Source organism: Rhopalosiphum maidis, chromosome 1, assembly GCF_003676215.2.
Source record: "Rhopalosiphum maidis isolate BTI-1 chromosome 1, ASM367621v3, whole genome shotgun sequence".
Taxonomy (NCBI): domain Eukaryota; kingdom Metazoa; phylum Arthropoda; class Insecta; order Hemiptera; family Aphididae; genus Rhopalosiphum; species Rhopalosiphum maidis.
The window spans coordinates 39,241,856-39,263,812 of record NC_040877.1 but is presented as its reverse complement, the minus strand read 5'-3'; the positions used below and the strand labels follow the sequence as shown (position 1 = coordinate 39,263,812).

The 21,957-nt window shown below is 28.2% G+C and overlaps 1 protein-coding gene across 2 annotated transcripts; it reads left to right on the top strand.

The window, feature by feature from the left end:
- Positions 1-1,638: 1,638 nt before the first annotated feature.
- Positions 1,639-21,522, top strand: LOC113549654 (serine/arginine repetitive matrix protein 1). Of its 2 annotated transcripts, XM_026951048.1 has the most exons (10): positions 1,639-2,035; positions 14,561-14,614; positions 15,929-16,161; positions 16,252-16,324; positions 16,442-16,601; positions 18,573-18,721; positions 18,808-19,234; positions 19,309-19,368; positions 19,512-20,016; positions 20,126-21,522. In XM_026951048.1, exons 2-10 carry the CDS (start codon positions 14,572-14,574, stop codon positions 20,279-20,281), a joined length of 1,806 nt encoding a protein of 601 aa, XP_026806849.1. In that variant the 5' UTR covers positions 1,639-2,035; positions 14,561-14,571; the 3' UTR covers positions 20,282-21,522. The 2 variants fall into 2 exon arrangements, with proteins under 2 accessions (XP_026806849.1, XP_026806850.1); XM_026951049.1 differs by lacking the exon at positions 19,309-19,368 and having other exon boundaries at positions 1,645-2,035.
- Positions 21,523-21,957: the final 435 nt, after the last annotated feature.

Here is a 21,957-nt window from a genome sequence, read left to right as displayed (position 1 = left end):
TACTGATCCAGAGGGAGAGCAGTTAATTTGATTGGAGGGAGCCAAAAATTACCAAATAATAGAGAGAAGCCGAATTATGTGAGGGTGCTAATTTTATACTTTGACCAGGATAAAAAGTATGCTAGATTCGTATTTGTATACTTATACGTATACAAAATACAAATACTTATTTTATCAAGAATTTAGTTTTGTATTTCAAATAAATTTATAGTACTTATAATTTTCACATCGAACCATATATATTTGGAATTGATGATAAAATTAATGCAAATGTACGATACCAAGCAATTTTCTTCTTAAAGTTCAAGTCGAAATTTTACGCATTTTTGAAGCGTTAAAAGTTAGTCGATAGAATGACAGTACGAAAAGACTAACAGAAAAATATCAATTGATACAAGAAAAAAACCATTTAGATTTTAGATGCAATTAAAATAGCAATAATAATACACAGAGTATTTTAAGAAAAAAAACAGTGGCAAATTAAGTTTTGGAATTTAAAGAAAAATACATTACTGCATGATGAAAACTGTAAGTTCTCTTACAAGTCTTAATGACAGAAAGGAATATAGAATATTCAAATAAAGGTGCTTAAAAACCCTATAATGGAATCTGGTGATAAGAGGATGAATTATCCCCTTTAACCTTCAACATTCCTCTTGAATCATTACTAAGAAAATTACAAAAAATACTCCATAAGTGTGAAAACTGGAGAGATAAATATAATGATTAATTAATCATGAAAACCGAATCTAAGGAAGGGAATAGGGATAAAATATTTTTTATAATAGATACTTATTGAAATAATTGAGATTAAGAACCCATAATTTGAAATTGTATTCGATCGATTGATTAGTAAATCAAAGCTTAGATATTATATTTTAAGTGTTCACAATAGTTTATGTCTCAGTGTCTATATAATGTAAACATAGACAAAATTGAACCAGTGAAATAAACCTTTAATTTTAATAGTTTTATTCAAAAATGTGAAGTTTATTATACTCAAAAATTATTTATTATAGCTAAATTCCAAATGGTCCTGTGGGCTGTGAGCAGTATATATGGAAAAAAGTTCGCTATATCTGAGGGATACCGGGTACCAGTCTTGAAACGGTTGAAACTGCGTACGCTTATACTCTTATTCGCTCTACCGTGAATGTCTACTAAAATTTGCATTGCTAACCACCTAGAATATAATAATAATTATACCTAATCTGTAATCAATGATTTAAATATTTAATTACTAATCATGTATCAAATCAACGTCGTACTGTGCACGATCGACGTGCATGTAAACAAACCGTCACGATTCGCGAACCATATTATTATAAATTTATAATGCATTCCGGGAACCGAACTATTCTCGGAGAACATAGAGTGACTGCTGTTTATGTTTTGTGCGCGCACATACATACCGAAAAAATGTAAATACCTTAATGTAAGTAATTAGTAATAATACCCCGCACGCGCGGTAGCTACGGATTTCGCGACATTTCTCCCACCGCCGCCAGAACCACCATGCAACAGACTATTGCTGAGCCTATAGCCGAGTTGCTGTACTTCCACGCCCACGTCGTGCGCTTGTATCGCCTACACACCGGAACCAAAATCCGTGAAGCTCGCGTCGGCTGTCTCCACCACCGCCACCGGACGCGGTCACCATCACCATCAGCACCGTACGGGACCGCTCCGTCTGCCGTAAAAAGCTGTCCCACCGTTGGCGACCGCCGCACGCACAAGATCGCCGCTGCTACGCGTGTCGACCGCAAGTCGCAACAGTTTTCCGCTCGACGCCGTCGCGACCGCATTCTCTCGGTGTAGTAGTATATAATACGCGCGTTCCGCATTCGATTTATAACAACAACAACAATCCTTAAAAATATCACATCGCAGGTGACAACTCAACACATATCTAACAATATACTGCAGGTGTCCGGTACAGTGCGTTTCTGAAAAATAAAACACCAGCCGCTCTGAAGACCGCTTGCTAGCGTCATCGTTCTGCTCGCATATCGTACATGAAACCACATCAGACAAGGTACTTTTTACAGCCATATTAATGCGGTATCAGAGCCGATGCGTTTATAGTATACAAATGTTCATTTCACGCTTTGTGAAATCATCATAGATTTTTTTTATTTGTTCGAAATATAAAGACTTTATGCAAGACGAACACTTGATTTTTAAAACTAAACATAAACAGGTCTACATTATATTTAAAAATTAAATTTTTTTGTTGTTATTTAAATATAGTTTAAAAAACTGAGTCCTGAACAAAGTGCTCGTATACATGTAAGCATAATAATAATGATAAAAAATTATTAAATTTCAACTATTCTACGAAGCATGATTATCGTTTTTTCTTTAGTCGCTATTGATCGTTAGATTGATAAGATTTTATAGTATGACTTATTGTGTAGCCGCCGGTCCATGTAACTAGACATTGTCTGAAATTTCACACTTTAATAAATAGCCGGATAAAATTTTGAATACCAATAACAATACATCTTAAGCTTAAGGTTTGTCATATACTTATATAGTTATATTTATATATATGAGTATAATAAACAAACATTTGATGATTACTAAAACGCGCATTCTTTGCAAGTGCCCCTGCAACTTCCAATTTTTTCATAACATTATGAGTTCAAATGATGGTTATAATATTTGACTTTTTAATCTCTTGAGTAAACCAGCTAACCAGCTGAAGTGTACAAATGTAAGGGCGTAACAATTTAAAGTCTCTTTTCAAAATGGAATTTGCAGTTGGTGGTAATCCTACGTAATATATATATTACGATTAAAAATAATAAATAAATAAAAAGGTAACCTCATTATAAGAAAATATAAAATAATAGCGTATCTATATAGTTGCTCAAGGTTGAATGTTTAACATAGTTATAATAATTAGAAGAGCCCAATCATTTTAAACAGGTATTTGTGTAACATTATTAATGCAGGATTAAAGTCAACAGAGATGAAAGAGATATAGAGAGTAAAATATTTTAAAATTGGTTGCTATTTTTCTTTTTTTCTTAATATTAAAATTAGCAATATTATTGACAGGTATCAGGTACCAATGTTTAATTATTTTATTCCTAAAATTTTGAAATTATTTATATTTTTAATAACTATAATATAAGATAAAAATTAATACTTTGACAGAAGTACCAATGTATATAGAACATCAAACGTTAGAACAAATTGAAAAAAGGTTAAAGCATATTAGCGACCTACTACAGGAGATAATGAAATAATTATTTAATGAACTCATCAATCGAACTTTACATCTTATATTCATCGAAAAAGCATTCATTATATTTTATAAATATTGATATGCATAAAATTAGTAATTCTTAATTAACATTCATAATATTTATAATTTATATAATATGTACAATTACTTCTGAAAACTTAAAAACAGTATGTATTAAACTATTAGCTATACTATGAGGCATGGACATTATTTAAAATTAAAATACTTTATCGAGGTGATGCAATGACGCGTATATTTGTAATACATACACGCACTAGCACAAATAAACAATTACCAAAAAATAAAAATCTTGTCGTATATTAAAATTAATATGATATTTATTTATTATATTGATATAAATAAACAATACTTATTTAGAAAGAAAAAAAAACAGAGCCAATTTCAATAAAACCTTAACGCCTTGGCCCGGTCTTTAGAATATATAGCTGATGTGCTGCACTTTCGAAATGGGTTTCACACATATTATAAGACTAAATAGATACGAAGGCGTCCGTTCTTATCCCACACTGTTATAATAATAAAGATATACGATAAATATTCGGCCTTTCTGTGCTGTTTTTTTGCCATCTTACTGCAGTCTTCCACTTTTTAAAATCCAAATTTAACCGCTGCTGACTCAGTCATCCGTGGACCAGCGCCAACACTAGGAATAGCATTTTATATTTTTTTTTATATTGCTTCCTTCAATGAACTCGTAAAAAAAATACTCTGCAGTTCTACACACACTCTTTTAATTTTCCAACGATAAATACAATTGGACATACAAACTATGCCAAACTGCTCACGGGGCGTGGGTGTTACTTTATTACTTGGTTAAAAAATCTCCCTCCTGCGGTTCCCACACCTCCGCAGACAAAAAATATCTTAAAGTGTGATCACTTCCGCCGCGGGTTATTATATTATATTTAATATTTTAGTAAACATATTAAGATACAAACATAGAAAATATTTTTTGTTTTGTTTTAGTTTATCTGTTCGTTAATATTTGTCAGAATTTATTAATAATACTACACATTTATATTATGTGAAAATTATACAAATTTAAAATTAATTTACCGTTATATATTATCGAAATCTCTACAGTCTACTTTTAAAATTTTAAAAATTGGCGTGGTAGCTCAATTAAAAAAAAATTTGAAACATTTATTTTCTACCCACATTAAATACAGTAATATTATAAACTGAACTGTTGCAGTAAGACCACGTAGGAGTTTTTTTTTATGAATTTATCTGATTTATTCTAAATTAGACTACGATTAAGTGAATTTTCGTAATTACAACAGGTATATTTTATATAATTTTATACTAAAAAAAAAAAAACACTTGAATGTGTTATTAAATCTGAAATATATTCATTACTCCTACTCGTAATATCTATTGTTGACTATAGTAACTAATCCTTCAGTGACCTATAAATACGTTTTTAATTGAACTTCTATAATTATTGTATACATATTATATAAATACACGATGGTATATGTAAAAAAACATATATTTATTTGTAAAAATGTTACAACCAGTATTGTGTTTCTCAAACGAATCTGTTGTAAATTCATAATATGTATTTATTATTTAATTCATATTAATTATATAAATAATTATACATAAATATAATTCAACAGACACTTCACAAACATAGTATATATATATCCCGGTATTCAGGATATTTGGTTTTATGTGTAATAAGTATTAAGTACGCTATTATATACGCTTATAACGACTGCATACGAAATTTATCATGTGCGTGCTTAAAATAATCAATTTGTGGTTTCGTTGCGTATACATGACAGCTCCAGTGTGTTGTATAACTTATTACTATAGGATTTATAGACATATATAAATATCAACTCGTAAGTACTAAGAATCTTTAAATATACCCAGATTAAGAAGGTCGAAATTCGCTTAATCATTTTTTTTTTTTCATTGTTGTTTTTATTCATTCCTTATTTTAGTTTCTTGTAGATTTTTAGAATATTTAATGAAAATCCAAACGATCACTGTTATAAACTTATAAATTATAATAACTATTATAACATAATCATGCAGTTGTAGTCTGCCAGAAATCACTATAGTCAGTGCTTAATTTTACTATTAAACCCGATAATCGTATAATTGAAATTTATTTAATATTTTTTATTATATAATTTGATCTCGGCATATAAATTTGCTAGTAAAATATGACGAATGTATAGTATAATTAATAATTAACATATAATATATTACTATGAAATATTTGAATATTTCCGCTATTATGCAAAATTTACTACATCGTAATATTTACAACAAATTTCAATCATTTTTCTACATTGTTTAAGTAGGCGGTGCTTACTGCTCGCCGCTCAGATGTGTTCATATATTATGCGACTCAATATTTACAAAATTTATATTTTTGACACAACTGTTTATAGGCGTTATAAAGGTCATTTTTCAGTGTTGAATAATGTTGTAGCCTTGTAGGTTGGAGGTATTTGTAATGTGTCATCGATACCAAATAAGTATTTCAATTATTTGCATTTAATTTAGTACCTATATTAATTATTAATAATGTAAAAATTATGCTCATATTTGTTAACAATATATTTTTCAAGTACTCTAAGTTAAAAGAATTTTGTCTACTACTCATTTTATTATGTATGAATTTTTTTTGTTATTGTATTTGTGATATATATTAGTATATTACATAGGTATGCATTATTCAAATTAAATACAATCAATGTCATTGTGCATTATTATATCATTACGTTTAAATCGTATAATTATTGTTTATAATTGTTCAGTAGACAGAAATACAGCATGTATTTTTTTTAAATAAAATAAAATAAATCATTAATCTTAATAAAACCTTTTATAAAAAAATCATCTGTTTTGCGATAGAATTCATATTAACAAATATAATGTAGCAAATTGGAAACTGGCAAATATATGAAGTAGGTAAAGCCATAAAGGTAGAGGTCCATGTTTATAGGTGTACGCCGTACGGCATACGTCCATAAACAATAATATTATATATTATATTGTCAATGTAATTTTCGAGGAAGTATAAATTATCTAGTGATATAGTTAAGTAGAATACTAAAATTAAATGGTTAATTTTTCAAAAATAATTTTTGAAACAGTTATTATGTATATTATATTATATTTATACGATACATCAAGTTTTATTATTTTAATAATTAGTATTGTTTCAAAGGAAATGGTAAATTTTACTCGTTTCCTTAGGTGTATACGCGTGATATTTATAGACCTATATACCGGCTATACGCTTATATACAAGCAATAATTGCGCATTCGATGTATACTGTGTACTTGACGAAAACAGTTAAAAAAATTTAAATCGATATGGCTTGTTGTTGTGTGATTATTAAACAACGCGGAAGGCCGAGGCGTGAGACTTGTCGTTAAACGTGCGTAGTACCCATAAAGCATAATGCTAGTACCTAAACATCGAACCTGCTGTGTTGCAATGTCTATGTCCTATACCAGCGCTTCTCAAAATTTTTTCATTCACTTATCTCTTGATCCCTTGCTATTGTTTTACGTACTCCAAAAGGTCATTTATCATACATTTTCATAAAAGATAGATAAGAAATTATAAAATAAGTGTAATAACGGGAAATTTGAAAATATTTATTTATTTTAATCAATATCCACTATACAATATACATAAAAATAATAATATTAATTTTGATACAATCCTTAGGTTTGTTTGTGAGCATTTGATTTTTTGATTTTTTAAATCTAGCTTGGCATATGACAAAAAACTTATAAGTCTGAATCCATGAAGATACTTATTTTTAATAACATGTACAATTAAAGAACTTCCCTATTAATACAGTTCTCACGAACGGTAGCAGAGCATTGAATTCTTTTTATGAAAGCTCAGAATATTCTTCTGTCACATCAGCCCAGAAGATAGAAGGTGATGAACTAATAAAGGATTTCTTTTTCAAATGCTGTCTCGAGTGAAGAATCAGTTTTTCTTTTCTCGTACTGATAAGACTGCTGATTTGAAATAGTAAGAGAGCGGAATGTCGTAATCCATTAAACTTCTTTTCTACATTTAGAAAAGTATTTTTCAAAAGCTACTTTGAACTCATTCAAATGTTGAATAACCTGTTCTATGATATCTTGTGATAGGTTCATATTAGTTTCATAGAGAAAATCATATAGTGTTTCAAAAACTTCTTGTTAGTTATTCTCAATACATGACTTCAAATTCTTTAATTTTTTAACAAATTATTGTATTTTATTAGTAACTTGGAATGTTGTTACTATTTTAAAGAGTCAAATTTAGATTAATTTCGATAAAATATTGGATAAGTTTGCAAGTTTTGGAAATCATTCAGGGTCGTTAAATTTCGACAAAAGTCTTAAAAGGTGGTATTTAAAGAACATATTTTGAACTTAATGTATATAAGTTAAGCAGGGATTAAGAGCAAGGATTTTTACACCCCATGATAATCATCAATATAATAATGTATTAACTCATAAGAATTTAGTATGTTTACTTGGTTAAAAATAAAAATTATCCATTTATTGACTTAATGTCGACGAGCGTTATTAATTAGACGAAAAGATATAATGTATACGCTCGATGAGAAAGGTCGCGTCGTACAGTATAGTATATACACGGGATCGCTGATAGTGAGAGGGATAAGGAGGAGGCAGAATGGCAGAATGAAGTTTGTTTTTAAAGAAAAATTATAAACAGTTTTAAGTAAGTTGATTTTAATACTTATAACTGCTTACTCAGCCTCCGTGCTCAGTCGCCAGCGGCAATTATATCGTGGGTAGCACGATGTGGTATATACTATATACAGGGCCAACTTACAGCTGTCATTCGCAAGAAAGCGTTTTGTTTTTGTTAAATAAACCATTACAAACTCGTCACAATAATAATATAATTATACACAGGATGTTTAGAATATATTATGTTTGGGATACATATATTAAGTTTCTAGACACACCCCGCATATATAATACGAAATATACATATATATTATTTCATTATTTGACGTAAACTCTCGCGGATGTTTATAACCGGGGTAACAATAATTATAACGAGGTGCGCTTGTACGTTATTGTATATTTAATATATAATATACTTAGGATTGCGTGTCGCTATCCGCGGACGAGAGGAGACGTGTACATAATAGTGTTATTTCAAAGGTTTCAATATTATATTGCCCGTGTAAATAGCATACGTCAAGACAATAAAAAAGCCCTTTTCACACAATATAGCAATTATTCCTAGTTCTACTACCGTGTCTAATGCGCATCATACCATTAACATATATATGCATATAGCTATAGTATTAAATATTAAAATTATTCAATGAGTTAACTTGAAAATTTAATGTAATATTATTATTATTATTAAATTATTATGTAAACTAAAATTTGATAAAATCTCAATTCTCATCTTAAGCTAATGGTATAGATAAAGATATACTATAGACTATAGTATATATTGGAAAACATACTATAAAAATTAGGAAGTACCCTCAATCATCATCTTATAACAGAGATTAAAATAACGATGATTATCAATTATCTGAAGTTATGCATTTAGTTTTCATTGACTTTAATCTATTAACTTGTACTTGTTAATACAGGAGTTGATACCTGCTGTTAAAATTAACCCTATTAGGCCAATATAACTTATAAGTAATCAAGTGATATTGTAAATAATTTATCAAGGTTAAGTCATGTTATTCTAGTGTTGCTCATTTTGGTAAAAATTTGTTTAATGTCTTGTGAAGTAAATATATCAAAATGTATTTAAAATGTTTTGGTTTTAAGGGAATATTTTCAATTTTAATAATATTTTTATGATTTTCAAGGTAAATTAAGCAAAATTTATAATTTAATTTGCTCGATATCATTGGATTTTGATTTTTATACATATAATATTTTCTATTATCAATGCAAACAATTAAAAATTATTAAAATTCCATACAACAATAAAGTCGTTACAGACCAACAGGTTACTTGTACCTTGGTATTTAATACTTTAATCATCAGTATACACAAATAAGTCAAATTCAATATTATCATGAAATCAATCAAATCATAATAAATAGTTAAAATAATGTTTTTGAATTTCAATCAATAATATGTATATTACATGTTCATGATTTTGTAAAGGTACCTAAAATACCATTATAATATTATTTTAGTGGATTTTACATGTACATTATTTAAATTTTTATAGCATGAATGCATTTTTTATATGAAATTTCTTGAGTTATTTAAGGCATCAAATTTGTTATTTCATAACATTATTTTACTACCTGCATTCTTCTGTTTTTTTGCTTTTTTGAGTTTTGACCTTGTTGTGGTCTGCTCCCAATCTAGTTTTCATTTATATTTTATAGTGATTTTTAATAAACACAACAAATACGTTATTGTCATTAATTATAATGATAACATTATGTTATTGGAAATTTCGTATCCAATGCGTACGCATTCGACGTGTAAATAAAGGAGTGTAGTAGAGGATTAGAAATAATAAAGCAATGAGGAGGCGGTGAAGGTGCAAAAAAATGGAATAAAAACAGGCGCGGGTAGCAGAAAATATGTTTCGACGACAAGGTCAACGCAACGTCGCCGTAGCCGGTCGACCAGCCGGTCGACGCCAAGCAAAAACACGCGCGGGCGCACTGTTCTCAAGGTCGCGCGGAGTCGTGCGTAGCAACAAGCAGCAGCAGTGTAACGACGATCGGTCCAACGACGGCGACACTCCCCCGGCGGGACAGGCCCGTTTTCGGTCTTACGTCATTGACGCCTCGGCGGCGGCCACTCTTCTCCTTATTTGGTATCGGTCACACACACACACATATATGATATACAATAATAATAATAATAATAATAATAATAATAGTGTGCGTAGTACGTGCGTGCCGTGTGTCCTTTCCAATAGAGAAAAACTGCAGCAACTCCATATCTGCATCAAAACGCGTTCGCGCGCGACATTAGCTTCCTTTATACATTAATTTTTTCATTTTTTATTTTACTCTCAACGAAACGAGTCCCACATTTTTCATATAATCCGCTGGCCAAATATAATAATAATTACATATTTACATGTACATGTATACGTTCACAACTTGCAACGGGCATACGTACACCTAAATTTTTGCAAATTGTGTCTACAATATTTTTGATCCTTTTCTTAAGTCTAATCAGACTAATCGAACGTAAATAAATTATGATATTCATTATATATAATGATGATACCTACAATATGAATAATTATATAATAGTAACAATAACATAATATACAAATGTAGAATGACAGACACCTTCTTACATTTAAATTATTGAATTTGTTTATTATTAAGTAAATTGAAATCAGCATTTTAAGCCTTTTTAGTTATGTAAATAGTATAGAATTAATGATTTAAAACAGTATTGGGTCATGCTACTTGGTACTTCCATAATCCACATTATAAGCAACGATTTTTATAATTTTTGTGTTAGATCCTAACACGTTGGCTCTCAATAATACCATTGAGAGTTCTTGGGGAAAAATAAAATCACTGAATAAAAAACACTGGGGTACCTACCGTACCAACCAATGCTGAACAGCTACTTGGTTGAGTACATGTGACTTAAACGTTACAGGTCCTGAAAATTTATTTGAAACAATGCTACAACACATAGCACACTTCATGCCCCCAGAATCTAAAAAATATGTGTGTGTGGATTATTATTATTAAATATTTTCCACTTTTCATATATGAAACAAAAAAAAATAAGAATTAGCGAATTAACGGGAAAGGTTCAAATTTCGTATATTTATTATCTACTAGAATTGTGAAATAATAACTTAAAAGATTTTTTATTAATCACATTATTTATCACAAATTAAAAAAAAAATCTTTTTTACTTAGTAACAACAAATAAAATATGAACCAAACTTTTCGGTAGATATCCAATTACAAAATGTCGGGAGGTGTCCATGTATACCAAGCACGCCTAACGCCTATATATATGTTTAGAACTAAAGTCACGCTTTTGTTGAGTATAATAATATAATACATAATTTAATAGTATATTAGTATCTATCTATAATAATTATAATCATTATAGATTATTGTTATTTATATTTTTTAGTAACACGACGTCGAACGATTTATCATCATCATCTCTGTAGTTAGGCCTTAGGTGGTACATCAACACGAACACCGATTATAGTGATTACTGCTGCACAAAAAATAACACGAATACGCGATTGCAAATCCTTAATGATTCTTAATTACCATTATTAATAGTAGGTTATGCTGCTTAGTGATTTAGTAATATAACTAATATCTGATCGTTTTTGCGAACTATAAACGGTATAATTGCATATATTCTGCAGTGCTGACAGTGCCGTGTTGAATGGCAATAAAAAAAAGCCAGTTTCCTTTCATATCAAATTGTTGGTATTTAAGATATGTCTTTTTTAGCATAGGAATTGTCCATATTTTACAAAATTATTAAAAAAACAGGATTCTTATAGACGTTAGTCATATAAAAATTATATTGACGTGCAGAAAAAAAATCGGTTTTATAGATTTACACCAAACAGAAATGTTAACATTGGTGTACATAATTGTTATTGCGCGATGGAATTTTATAAAGCGTCATCAATGTCTAACACTATATTTAGGTATATCATTGTTGACACAATAAGTGTATATCTACAGCGTCGTCGGTATTTTACTCGAGATAGGTAGCTATAATAATGAGTAGGTAGTCTATGCTTATACTTCTCTACTTTACACAATGTTTTCGTCGAGTCATTTTTAAACAATAGCTATTTACATAATTTATAAAAACTACTATACCTATTACCTAACATCTATACACATTAATATATTCATCTTATTTTTATAATAGACCATTAATGTGTATAATATATACCTACTAAGAAAACTACTAAGAGAACACACCCTTCGACCAAAATGTCCTACTTTCTGTGTGTAAAAATATATTGACTTACAATGTAAACAAAGAGAACAACATAAATAAAAACTATTTCATAGGCTTCTGCAGGCTACAAGTGCAGAATAGATAGATTCATATTGGATTACGTCCAAAATATTAAGTATGAAGGATATTTGAACCCACAATACCATAAACGCAGTGAAGGTATCAGTGTTTGTTTTTTTCTTCACATTTTTGATCATATTAGGCAAAAGGTCAAACATTTTAGAATGTCTGTATACTTAATGATGGTCTTCACATCAATGACAATATCATATAGGTAGGTATTTAAGTTACAAGGTATAGGTAGTAATAAGTTATATTTTGTAAAAATATTTATAAATGATAACAACTAAAATCTAAAATTAGGTACCGAACTTTTAATCAATAACAAAATTTCCATAAGACAATAAAACTTCAAGACACAATATCAATGTAAGTTTAAGTTAAAAATAACTGAATTTGTGGGAATTATTTATCTTACTATTGCAGAATGCAGATTTTACGATGAGTCGTTGATCTATTTATCTATTAACACATATTATTACAAGATAATAAGATTGGCTCAAGGCCAGAGCTTCATTCATCAGAAAACTTCCTAGTTATAAACCTATATTACAACAATAATAAGAAACAAATATCAAATACAAACAGATTACAGAACGAAACTATTAAACGTGTTAGACTAGGAAGGTAGTGACTTATCACTTTTAGTATATTATTATTTATTAATAAAATAATAACTTTAAAAACAACAATCGTTAAAATACAAAGTTTTTTTAAAATTATACAAAATCAAAAAAATGTCAGCCAATACATTTGAAATTAGAACAACATATAGTTACATACTTACATAGTTATAATTATGCATATTACATTTTAGAATCTTGGTGTCGAATAACTTGTTAATTGTGAAACAAAAATTTCCAAAAATTGTCAACTTTTTTCTAAGTTTATATTATAATGTATATATATTATAATAGGAAAACATTTAAAATCTGTAGGATTATTATTTTCTGAATAAATTACAAAACAATATCTAAAATCAATTATTATAAGTAATCAGTCAGATAAAAAGATAGATCGGTAGATTTGACATTATAAATCTAAATATTAAAAAATTTCCTTTGACTTATCCAAAAATCCTTGAACAAAACAAAAAAATATCAACTAAATTAAATTTCTAATCTACATACATTTTCAATGAAATTGTAAGCTATAGCACGTCTAATATCAACCTTAAATTGTGCTAAATTGAATGCAGTAACATCATAAGGACATAAGTAACAAACATATCATTGTACAACTCATATAATTTGGGGTTATACAAATCTTTTCTTAAAGTATTTATCTATAATAAAGTAAACATAAGTTGAATATTTTTATTTAATTTGTTATCATAATTTTATTATTTTAATTTTTTTTTCATTTATTATTTAATTTAATAAAATTGTCCAGAAATTAATTGAGATATAAAATATAATATCATAAATATTTGTTTTAATTTAACCAAATAAATCATATTAATCTAGACTGTCTTGTCAATTCAGGTCTTAGTTATTCGCGTATAATATTATGATATTGACTTCTTAATTTGTAATAATGACGTAATATTTATAGTCATATTATGCAGTATTATAAAAATAAACTAGGTATCTATGTTATTCAAAATATTTATTTTAAAACGCTATATCTGATATGATATAATCATCTGATATGATCTATTTTTTAATAATTTTACTGGACATCGAGAGAAAAAAATTAATTTAATATCGATAAATTGCTAGTCTTTTTATAATTTAAAATCTATTTCACCCGAATCTAATATTAGATGATACCCATGCAAATTATTGTATTCAATCGATATTAAATTATTTATAATAAGCGTTGTAATTTTTATGTTATACTGGTTGTCGGGTAATCCATTTAAATTAACACTGATTATTTCAAAAACTATTAACGTTTTTGAAAATATTTTTGTACCCCCTCCCCCCTGACGCCCCTGAATACGTGGTATATACAGTAATTTATATGCACCTAGATATTCCTATATTTTTCATAAATTTATCGAAATCGAATAAGAAAATGTTCATATGGCTTATATTATTTAAACTAGTTATTGGTATCAATCCAGAATTGCACTTCATGAGTCACAAAATATATCCATAGGTAAATGATATTATTTACAACATATTTTGTATAATATGATTAAAAATAAAAATTATAAACATTCTCACGTACTAGTATCAATGTATTTTATCATATGCGTGCGGATATGAATTTTCAATAACAGTACTGATTGTAATTTTTCAGGACCTAAAACAATGTACAGCAGACAAAATCAAAATCAAGGCGATGCGAGACTCGGTAAGTACCTATATAAACCTCCACGAATTAGATAAGTCACGAATTTATTTGTACCTATATGGAATATACAGCATTATATCTAATATTATATAGTATTCGTCACATACAATATAAGGTACCTATTAATTCCATAAAAGTACACTAGAATCTAGAACCGATTTGAAGGATCAGTGTTCTGTATGTTTCGAAGTATTCATGAAGATATTAAAAATAGATTATTATAAGTATAAAATAAACAATAAAAAAATAAATTGAATGCATCATTCGATAATCCAAGTTTGAATATGCTGATACAAATCCTTATAATAATTTAAGTCGGCGATAAAATTGACCAATGATACAACATTTTAATGGTCTGTGTAGCTTATTCTTCTCGTCAAAAATATTTGACAATTTTATGTGAAAAGGAAACGTCTAAATTATAAAGTATCCTAATCTCAAGGTGTAGGTATACTCGTGTATAAAAATAAATAAAAAATAAATCGTGTTTCATTTCCAACTGCTATTTTTATAACGTTACAGTTTGTTTGAACGTTGACACATTTCGGCTGTCTGGACCGTAGCTAATACTATTAAAAATAGAAACCTGAACAAACATATTTACATAAGGATATTTCACCTTCACAATTGTTATTTTTTCTAAACGACCATCTATAAAAACAAAAAAATAACATGTAAAATAATTTTCAACTACTTCACTTTGTACATTAATTTATCACCATCCAATGTTGTACCTATTCAATATTACGAAATTACTTACTACCTATATTTAGTAATAATTAGATTAGATACATAATTTATTATATTTTTCATTATTTAAGTATTTTATAGAGGCATTTCAAGCTATAGTCTTATTGTGTCTTATAAGCACAAACAAATTTTCTTTACCTTCTTGTGTCCAGTAACATCTACCTATATTTAGTATTTGCTATTTATCCACCCCCTTCACATATCAATAAAGTAATTTCATATAATTTAAATTTGTTTTACCCAGCATTAATACTAGCATTCCCAACATTCCCAAATAATACCTGAATTTGCATAGGTACAAATAAAGTCGCAAAATAATTGGACTGAGCTTATATGTATAAGTATCACTGTATCAGTAAATTATTCCTATCTATAATTGAATTAATGTTTTGTGATTTCAACAAACCTCTCACTTGGGAGATAATTTAATAATGATCAGATTATTCGATATTCTGGAAATAACACCTTGACACTGTTATATTTAATAGGTAACGACGTAATAATGCGTATAGTTAGGTTATATACAACGTATAATTAGTTCAAACTTGAATATTTATTGTTTAGAATTGTTACTGGACGATTTGCAATCCACTCTTCCGCGTAAAAACCATGGACTTGGTAGCAATGGTAGCACATCATCAACTGGATACAGAGAAGTTACTAAAAGCACATCAAGGACGATTGGTAACGGTCAAACAGAAACTAACAAGGAATATGAAATCCAATATCTCAATCCAGCCAATAAATCTACAGTGCTCAGTGAAAGATTACCTGATCTTCAATCGGTTGACTTGTTGGTATGAATTAATCAATAATGACCACAGTCATAATAAAATTACGAAACCATATATCAAAATTTCTTGTAAAATAATATATTAATATTTCAGCGACAGACTAACAGTGGAAAAAATTCCGGTTATGAAACGGTTTCATCATACCAATATAATAAATCGACAGAAAGTACGTTGATTATATTGCTTTAAAATTTTAATCATATTTTTATTTAATTACAAGTATAACAATTAACAAAATATGTATAATATATTAGTATACATAGCCTATATACCAATGTTATAGGCAAAAGTACAGTTCCCAGACAAGAAACAAACGGTGTTAACATGAGACAAAGTATTTCTGAACTCGATTCATTGTTAGACGATTTGAATCATGCTCAAAGAGTTGGATTTTCAAACTCCGGAATTAGTAGACATGAAATAACAACTAATGAGTCCAGCATGTAAGTTAATTTAATTATTTTTATTTTCTGTTCCCTATAGTCTATTGTCTATAGGTTTAATACTTTATTAATTAGATACTTCTTAAGCAATGTCTTAATCAAGCATTCATGGAATATTAAGACGGCCTTATACGAGTTAATTCCCAAAATACAATTTTGGTACTAGTTGGGTTCCAAATTCGTTTTGGTAATTTTTACAAGTTATATCCTTAATTAAATTTCGAATATTATTTTCATTTTCTATTATTAAAATTATTCAAAAATAAAAAAACTAATTTTCTACATAATATTAAAAAATATAGAATTATCATAAAAATATGATTTGAAAAATATGTTAAAAATTTTGGTACATACTTAATACATAGAGGAATATAATAACTGCATACAATATAATATATTTTATATTAACTAATATTTAAATACAATAATAATTTTAGTAAATTTTTATTAAATTTCCATACAAATATTGAAATATATAACCATAAACGTATAAAAATTACAATTTTTCTATTACTGCTAATACCTACTATTACTTACTAGCTTAAAATTCTAATATCAAATAATTAAAATTTTAAAATTAAGTTAATTTTTAATTTATAAACATTAAAACCCTTTTTTTTATAAAATATTTGTATACTCGTCTTAATAAAATATGATTTAAAGTTATATGTATTAAAAAAAAAATAAAATTTATTTTCGATAGAGCTCACAATTCCTAGTTGAATCACTACAATTAAGTATGAACATCGCGTAATTACATGTAGACCATGTAGTACATATATATATATATATATATATACCAAAAATCATTTGGAATCAAACTATACTAGTATACCTAGCACCTAAAATAATTTAGAATCTAATGAGTTTACTATAACTGTAGATAGTCGTTAAGTGTTCCTATAGTGTCTGAAATTAACTCATATGGTAGTGTATAAAAGTGAGATAAAAGCATAAAATTCAATTTTTGTTATTAATATTAATTATTCTATTTTATATAATATACGAGTATATATATCACATACGTTTAAAATGAAATAATACTTTTTTTGTAGCTTATATATTTTATTAATTTTTAATAATACATAAATATTATGTTAAATAACTATCTAATATTATTATAATTGCTTATATGAAAAATATTTTCGATAATACATTAATATGGGTGAATATAAGTTCCTACACGATAGAATAGGTACATTTGTAAGTTCCTAAACGGTAAAAAAAGTACGTAAATACCTATAAGTTCCTACACTACATATATATTTGTATTCAATTATTGTAAAAATACTATATTTTATAGAATACTATAATTTATAAGTTGTCAAGTCAATATAATGATATTATTAATATTGTCATACATTCTAATATAATAAAAAAAATATATTTTATGTGGTATATTTCGGAAACTTAAATGTTTAAAATAATCGTATTAGTTAATTTTGTTTGTCGATTACTTTACTATGTTTTCATTTATACAATTTTCTCTTTCAGCATTTTGTTTTTGTGTGACTATCTACAGTTCTTATTTTTATGTTTGTATTTACTTGAAATAGTTTGATAATTTTAATAATTACGATTGAAATAGTATATTATATATTAAAATTTATAAAAATGAAATGTATTACCTGTGATATTTTTATTTTTTTAAGACAGTATCATCAGTTTGAAAACTTATAATACTATATAAAATATACTGTATTTTTTTTACATATGTATCTGTCTTCCGCCGTGTAGGAACTTGTAAATTGCAATGGGCGGTGGTAAACTCTCCCGATTTTTAATTGTTTATAATTGTTTTCCCCCTTTTGGTGTTTATTTTTGTGCATTCTTGGGTTACGTTTGGATCATAATTTATAAAAAGTAGTCCCCAATTCATATCAGCCGCATAAGATACCGTCGTAGAAATAGGTAATAGCTTTTCAAATGCTATAACTTCACTGACCTATCTATTTTTTTAAATATTAACAGTGAGCCATTAAGGAGCAGTACGCCATATAAACAGCAATATAGTAAACACGAAGAACATAGATATGGAAGCCTTAACCGATCAAAAATACCAGGGACCAGTGAAGTGATTTCTACCTATGAAACGTCGACAACCAATGGAGAACCTTTAGGTGAAACATTTTGTATTGAAAATTAAAACCCTAGTGGGTATACGATGTGAATATGTGATACTCATAAAAGTTTCTATTAATTGCAGATTTAGATTTGGTAGATGCTCCGCGTAGTTATACTAAGCTGCTTCAAAATCAATCTCCAGGAACTTATCAGACATCGGTATATTCAAAAGAAACTACAAAAAAAATAATACCGGGTACCACAACTTATTCGACGTACCAAAAATTCGGTTCACCCACAACGGATCCAGGGCAATCTAAAGTTTACAATTATTCAGAAGAGTATCGTACTGATAGTAGGAATCGTTCGATGCGAGATTTGCCACCGTCTCCTCGTCCGCATAGATCTTCGTCTCCGCGTTCTCCGTCCCCGCACCGCTCACCGTCGCCAATGTCGTTTCCTCAACCACCAGAACCTAGAAACTACTCGAGTAGTCATACTTATACAAACAGGACGACGTCACCTCAGTCGGTTCAGAAGTTTAGTCCGTCCGATCCAAGCAGAATAAAGTTAGTATTACACATTTAGTTTGATTAATATAAACTATTATTTCGGGGGATTGTAATGAGTGTGTATGTCGCAGCGAAGAGGTGACCTGGGTCGCTCATGCCACGCCCCCTGTAACCCGTCGTTTCCCCGTGAGGTTAGTAAGCGTTTTGGAGGTTAATATTGTGATCGTATATGTGAGGTTCATGGTTGTGTTCAGAGAATGTGACGTGAACACATAATTTGTTAATATAATTAATTACCTAATTATGCACCACTTTTTTTATATAATTATTATAGCGTGGATAACAACTTAACTTCGCCGTCTGGCCAAACGGTTTATTCGTATAAATATTCAAGCGAGACCAGAGAGAACACTAAATATGGACAACCAAATGGGTACACAAAACCTGTACACCAAGAACAGTTTCCACTACGCCATTCGCCGTTCCCAAGAGACGAAGCTGACACTCCAGGACTCCAAAATCCACCTAAACGGTTGGATGACTTGATGGCATCGTTTGGAGACAGAACAGATTATACAAACTACCACAGTAATAGAGAATACCATTCAAATATCAAGGATTATCAGACTAAATCTAAAGAATACGAACACGACAAGGCTACAGAATATACGATTCCAATTAAGAAGCCACAATCCGAATATCAAACTCCTGAAAATAAAAATTCCGAAAAATTAACAGAAGTTAAAGAAGCTGAAGTGACTCAGTCGGTTGCCGGGCCGCCAGTTTTTTATCCACCCGGGTCAACAACGTTTGCGAAGAAAGAAGAAGTAATGCAACAGGTATATTAGTCGTTTTTATAATAATATAATCATACTAGATTAAAGCTATAATCTACATATACTATGTCATCGCTTAACTTATTTTACTTTTGTTATTCATGTCCTACAGCAAGGTCAATTTGGTCAGGGACAAATGAAGGCCAAGGCCAAAGGAATGTACAAGTACAAAAGCAAGAGCAAATCAAAGGAAAAGCAAAGTTCTGGAGCAACAATGGTGCCAGTATGTTTACCAATGTGCTGTGCTATGCCATGTGTTATTATGTAACCTATAAGACATTACCTATACATAATTTATATAACTTTACTAATTTATAATTATTTACTCGATACAAATAATAAAAAAATATCTTATGGTGGCCTATTAAGCTTATTGTCTTAAAAATGAAAATACTGAAGTATATATATTATTTTATATAAATTGGTCATCATTAACTCAAAAAAAAAAAATATTTAAGCGTGATAATAATATAGATCATAGGCGAGCCGCGTACATACACTTTTTTCGTAGGGGATGCCAGTAAATTATTAGATTTTTAAACTGATATATGACAATTGTTATAAATTATACCTAACTAAAGATTAAAGAAACTGCTAGTTCCACAGACTGCATAGGATGCCATGGCATACCGATATCTCCAGAGCACGCCTATGATATACATAACAATAAATAATATAATGGGTATTCTTACTATATACTATTAAGTTAAAACAAATTTATAATTTATCATATATTATTATCAGCTTATATTCTTGCTAAATGTTTCTTTTATATCGAATTATTTTCAGAATATTACTTATGTAATATGTACCTATTAATTGTTATAAATACCAATTTACCTGTATATTTTAAACTTAAACACTTAACATACAACTAACTTTGCTGTAAGCTTATTTATAATTTGTATTTGATTATTATTAATGTATTATCTAAGATACAAACATTACAAATGGTAAAAACGATTATTAATTTATGTAATTATGTGTATATGTGTAAATTGAACATTATTTACATGATTATAATTTGAATTGGTCTGATAAAAGTAAAAGATGTAAATTCCACAAAATGAAATTCACCAATCAATTTTTTTACATTTAGTTATTTTGATTACAAATTTAATAAATAATAATATTAATATACGACAGTTGATAAATAATTTACAATTATTTTACGAAGTACTTACCGTCATATTGTTTACTATACTTACTTAAGTTATAATACAACAAATTTAATAGTGTCAAATGTTTTAGTGTAGGTGTATGATGTAATATGTTATGTAGGGACCTATTAAATATTAATTATTATATATAAAAAAACATTCAACTGAGCTGAATCACAGAAATATATCAATATTCTAACAAACCACGAACATCGTGTAAACTTTGATGTTTATTTAAACATATTTGATTCATGCTGTTCTTTTTTTGTTTAATAGGTACCTATTTACATGACTTAACTATAATGAATGTTATAATTATTATATATATTATGCATAGAAAACGCATCAATTCTGTATATTTATAAATATAAAAGAATGATATTTATTCATGTAATAATTTAGAGTGTAAAATGTTATTTTTACGATATGATCAAATTTTATTTTTATAAATATTTCAGTTGGTTGGCGCGCACAATTTGTACCTAAATAATTAAATTAATTTATACTGTTGTCGAATTTTGTTAAAATTATTGATGTTGATTTGTTATATTAAATAATCATTCGAATTAAAGCGATTTTACTTTTTTTTATCCTTTTGTATTCAAAAATAAATATTTCGTATGAAATAGTGTTCTTATAAACGAAAATAGAAAATGTTTAAATCTAAATTATCAGACTACAAATTTATATAACGCATACCTTAAGCCAATACGTCAATACGACTTATTAATTTATCGAAATATATGTTAACTAAAATCACGTAAGTTATCTTTTGGAATGGCAA

Coding starts and splice junctions, on each gene's coding strand:
- LOC113549654 (XM_026951048.1), top strand. CDS start 14,572: ATGTACAGCAGACAAAATCAAAATCAAGGCGATGCGAGACTCG. Junction 16,325..16,441: donor ATATAATAAATCGACAGAAA/GTACGTTGATTA, acceptor CCAATGTTATAG/GCAAAAGTACAGTTCCCAGA. Junction 19,235..19,308: donor TCCGATCCAAGCAGAATAAA/GTTAGTATTACA, acceptor TGTATGTCGCAG/CGAAGAGGTGACCTGGGTCG.